Source organism: Juglans regia, chromosome 2 (assembly GCF_001411555.2).
Source record: "Juglans regia cultivar Chandler chromosome 2, Walnut 2.0, whole genome shotgun sequence".
Classification (NCBI taxonomy): domain Eukaryota; kingdom Viridiplantae; phylum Streptophyta; class Magnoliopsida; order Fagales; family Juglandaceae; genus Juglans; species Juglans regia.
Genome location: NC_049902.1, coordinates 31,048,106 through 31,053,165, shown reverse-complemented (window position 1 = coordinate 31,053,165; position 5,060 = coordinate 31,048,106). Strand labels below are relative to the sequence as shown.

The 5,060-nt window shown below is 34.5% G+C and overlaps 1 protein-coding gene across 2 annotated transcripts; it reads right to left on the bottom strand.

Moving 5' to 3' along the window:
• Nucleotides 1–463: 463 nt before the first annotated feature.
• LOC109014462 (putative pre-16S rRNA nuclease) lies at nt 464–4,378 on the bottom strand. Of its 2 annotated transcripts, XM_018996933.2 has the most exons (7): nt 4,072–4,360; nt 3,549–3,742; nt 2,855–2,912; nt 2,448–2,516; nt 2,275–2,370; nt 1,169–1,258; nt 464–715 (listed from the first exon to the last, which is right to left on the bottom strand). In XM_018996933.2, exons 2-7 carry the CDS (start codon nt 3,695–3,697, stop codon nt 665–667), a joined length of 513 nt encoding a protein of 170 aa, XP_018852478.1. In that variant the 5' UTR covers nt 3,698–3,742; nt 4,072–4,360; the 3' UTR covers nt 464–664. The 2 variants fall into 2 exon arrangements, with proteins under 2 accessions (XP_018852478.1, XP_018852477.1); XM_018996932.2 differs by having other exon boundaries at nt 3,549–4,378.
• Between the last annotated feature and the right edge of the window lie 682 nt (nt 4,379–5,060).

The window sequence follows — 5,060 nt, the reverse complement described above, 5'->3', positions numbered from 1 at the left end:
ATTATTTAGATAAAATAATTTTCTACAATTATAATATTTTTGAGACTTCCAAAATATAAGAGACTTACTTTTATAATGAAAGAACGTGAGAGCATGAACATTGAGTAGATTTGCTTCATACGAGCTCACTACATCTTCTGTATAGTTGGAGACAACATGACATGCATGCATTGATCTCAACCATCAAATATGGTTAATTTGTCGAGCTGAAACTTCCATGCAAAGCTTTTAACACGCGATCATAATTGATCTTTCACATACAGATGATCAACCCAAAGGAAATGTAGAGAAATTCATAGAAATTTTGCGGTTGGAACAAACTCTTTTTATTAAAATAGAGAAATATGAAAATTCATAGATGCTTACTTATATTAGGTTTTATGCTCCGGACACATTATTTTCAAAAATTTTATTTTTTCTTCCAATTAGATAAATGTGACAAACGTGCTTTACACGTTAAACCTGCACATGAAATGGTATAATTCAATAGCAAAATATGCGAAGAACTCGAAGGGTGGCAAGATTTGAATGATCCACGCGGTTTTGTATCCATCTTCACTACACTAGATGGTCGATAAGTTAGCAGTTTGTTATGAGTACATGCAGTATTCATGTACATTTGTCCATGAAAATAACAATACAATCATATCCATTTGGAAACATCTTACTCTGCCGCTTCCAATTTCATCTTCCTGTTAAAATAATCTAAGTACCCCTGCCCAACCAAAAACGCCAACATATAAGTAGATGCCATCACTACATTTAAAATAAACGACTGGTGTTCTTAAATTAACTTAATTTTTTTTTTTAAACTTGCATAAATACCCTCGGACGTTGTCTATTTAATTTCAGAATATCATAAAAATCCTGAATGATGAAAGTTCTAAAAGCAAGATATGAAAAACTTTCATCATGATAAAGTTCTCTCTCGGCTGGATTACAAGTTACAATGACTGTTAATATGTAAATCTCTACCCTACCAGGGCAAATATTGAATGTATATGTAATTTATAATGACTATTAATACAGCCTATAGATGAGTCCATTGTGCTTTATATAGGAATTGAAGGGAGCCTGTGTGTTTTACATCGATGACTTGTGTGTCAAATATGTAAAACATACTGAATCAATTGATTTTTATGAAGCATTTGAGAATAATGATCATTACCTGGAGTATTCCAACAGCAGCAAACTTGTCAATTGTTGTCTTTGCGATAACTGGATGCAAATCCAGAGGCTTTAACAGAAAGTCCACACTCTGAAAACGGTAAAATGAACTTTAATTAACTGCATGTTTGGGATTGCGGAGAGAATTATAGCTTATAGCTTTAGGGCTTAAAACTTATAACTTAAGTAATAAATTCTATTATTAAAAAGTTATTTACTGTTTGGCAACCATATGTTTAAAGTACTTTCAAACATGTTACGTTTGTTTAGAAACAAATTAAAAAAGTGCTTTATGAGGTAGAAATAACGATTATTTGAATTTTTAAAGATTATGACAATATCCTTGAAAGTTTGAAAGTTGTAATTATCTTAAAGTTGTATGGGTATTTTCGTCCATTAACAGTCTTTTTAAAATTCGAATTACGTTCCGCATTATCCAGAAAAGCACGTTTGAGGAAAAGCACAAAAATGATTTTTTCCCTCAAACATACTTTTTATCTTATTTGAGATTAAAAGTGCTTTAACATGTAACACCCAAACAATCTAATTTTTTCATTAAAGAGTTTTTAAGGCTATTTAAGCACTTTTTAAGACTCCTACGGAAACCCCAAATAGGCACTATTTGACATTAAGCTAAAAGTGAGATCCAGAATATGTCATAATAATTTTCCAAATTTGGTTGGCAGTTTAATTACCATATACAAGGCAAAGACTGGGTTTTCAATGGCCAGTCAAATAATACTCAACTCTATCCACCTAAAATCACATTTTGGTCAGCTATGGATCCCCCCCATCAACTAATCAGGATCAGGCACGACTTCTTTTCTGCTCCTATCTAAAATCACACTCTTTGACTTATCCTTCTTCAAACTATGAGGGTATTGTCCAGGTATCACGATGCTTCCAACAGTTCGGCAAGGAAACTTAGAACCCTCATGTAATAATCATGCCAGTGGATTGACACAAGGTACCATCTAGGTGCTATCAATAGATTGATTAAAAGCATGTGCTCTATATAGACAGCAATGCTAATATCAGGAATATAAATACTTATAACAAAAAAAAAAAAAACTTCCTCTAATAACCAATATAGGTATATGAACCTACCTTTGATGAAAAATTCTCGTCCCAATAAGTGTACTTTAAGCATTCAAGTTTCCCCGTTTTGCAGAGATCATCGATGAAAAGCTTCACTTGCACAGTCTGAACAAAGTGGAAAAATAAAATGCAATCAGGGAAAGAACAAGAAACCCTTTTTACGACTCAAGATGAAAACCCACATTGCCATAGCCGTGTATTTTGTTGGAAGTATCGCCGACAACAAACCCCACCAGAGAAAGTTCAGAGATCTGTGTATGAACAGAAGAAGCTGTTATCATTCTGACACTGGACTGAAGACAGCTCAAAGTTCAACATCACACAACATAAATACCCACTGTACCTAGATAGGGAGCTTCTAGCAGTAAGAGAAAGGTTCAACAGAAAATACTACTCGTGATATCATAACAAGAAGATTCGACTTGTTATTCCACATTAGTTAAATAATCATAGTCCTTTTGATTATATACACTATTATTTAATATAACTTAGAAAATTGTTTCAATTTAAACTCTTCCTCCAAGTTTATAATACTGGCATAAGTCCAACTTAAAAACAAAAATGAAAGGAAAGAAAAGACATCACTCACCAGACTCTGAAAGTCACTGATCATTAGATCAATCTTTGGTTGTTTCCTTATCAAGACACTGCAGCACCAAAGATAAAGGACATTTATAACAAGGAAGAAAATGTAACTAAATATTTTTTTAATCCACACGGGTGTCTGGGAACAGCATCCCAACTAATCTCAAGGGTACACAGGCCTTCAGCAAGTAGTTTCCCGCAAGTGCACTTCGGATAAATCAAGGGAAAAATCTCCCAGCCCAGCGGCCCCGAGAAATTGTTTGCACCTAAGGGAATTTGAACCTTAGACCTGGGGAGCATACCTCCAAGCCCAAGGTCTTTACCACTTGAGCCAAACCCCAGGGGTTTAACTAAATATTCAACTAGAAATCTAAAAAAACAATGAAAACGAAGGGAGACCTGAAGAGGGATGGGAAATTTAATATCAGGTAGCTCCAATGTGCCAAGGAACAGTAACGAAAATTGGAACTTTAAAATTCAAAAAGCTTCAAATTTTAATGGGCATGCAAAAATTATACAGAAGTCAATACATGTAGCAGCTTCGAAATTTACTAACCCCAGGTACAAAGAAAATAAACCAGACCATACTGTGAAAAATTACCAATGATTCTTTCAAGCACAGTTTCATGGTCTTGTCAGCAAGCAAAAGAAATAACACAGTTTCATGGTCTTGTCAGCAAGCAAAAGAAATATCATACCTTAGAGGTGAGGCAGTTTTATTATGAGGGTCTGAAACAGCTAGCCCGACATACTTTTCACCCACATCCAAACCAAGCAAACGACCCCGTGTTTCCACATTCGACTTGACCAGATCACGGAACAAGTTCAACGGTTTCACGTACCTCATCCGATCAGGCAGAGTATCAGACCATTGAACAAAAACCGTTTTACGCTGAATAACAAGACCGAAAATATTACGTGGCCAATGATATTTTATTTCCAGAATGAAACAATTATTTTCTTCACCAAGTACACGAGGTTATGAAATCAGAACTCAAATGGTACATGCACCACGTTGAGGTTTCTGACACAGAGCAAGCTGTGTCACTTCGTTCTCTATATGTAAGTTTCATTGGAGCATTTTCACGAACACTACATCCACCAAATGCTTTTTATTACTCCTGCTCTGCTGCCTTTTTACAAACACTTTTTGGAGAACCAAAAGTGTGTGTGTGTGAGAGAGAGAGACAGAGACAGAGACAGAGGGAGAGAGAGATTTACGGTTACTATGATAAGAAAAGAAGTGGCGCTCCGCTTCTCCTCGCCCACCACAGACGTTGTGCTGTTGAGAGGCAAAACGGCTCCGACATCATATTATTCGTGAGGCTTTACATGGCAATGTTTTCGCTGTCGGAAATAATACGTCGCTCATGGATATTTGAACCCATTGACAGAAATCCGAAACTAATGGTGGCCGACGGCGAGGGGCTGTAGCCTGTGAGTCTGTGACGGCCGCACAGAGTGAGAGAGCGGCTGCGTGAGTGTCGTGAGAGAGGAAGTGAGGTCGCGGGGGGAGGACGGGTAACCTAAGTCCAACCACACATACAAACGGCGTCGTTTACTTATTAAAAACGACGCGTTTTAATTAGATTGTGTTGGAACCTTTTCATCGAACGACGCCATTTTGGGTTTTCATCAAACGACGCCGTTAAAAAATGTATCGTTTAACTCATATAGACAATATTGAATTATCAATACCATATAGACAATGGTATTGAATTTCACTATTGTCTATATGAGTTAAACGATACATTTTTTATATGAGTATATATGACTAAATATGTATAAATGTATTTATCAAAAAGAATATATATTCTAATTTAGTATGTCATAAAATGTATTTACCTTTGATATATATATATATATATGAGGGATGTTATTCATCATCCCACATCATATACTTTACATATTTTAAAATTATTTTTTATTATTTTTATTATTTTTTATTTTATTTTATTATTGTTAAACTAATTGATTTATTCTACTTGTCATTCATGCACCACATACTTGTTATAAGAATAAAAAAAGAAATAGAATAAATGAAATGTGTAGTGTGCGGGAATGTAAGTAGAATTATTCTACATATATATAATATCAAAAGTAGGTTTATATTAATAACTTAATAGTAGTGTTCATGTTTAAAATTAAAACTTTATTTTATATTAATTTCATGTTATTAAATTTATATGTTATATTAAGTGTTATATTGA

Coding starts and splice junctions, on each gene's coding strand:
- LOC109014462 (XM_018996932.2), bottom strand. CDS start 3,697: ATGAGGTACGTGAAACCGTTGAACTTGTTCCGTGATCTGGTCAAGTCG. Junction 2,913..3,548: donor AAAACTGCCTCACCTCTAAG/GTATGATATTTC, acceptor TTGGTGCTGCAG/TGTCTTGATAAGGAAACAAC. Junction 2,371..2,447: donor AAATACACGGCTATGGCAAT/GTGGGTTTTCAT, acceptor CACTTTGTTCAG/ACTGTGCAAGTGAAGCTTTT.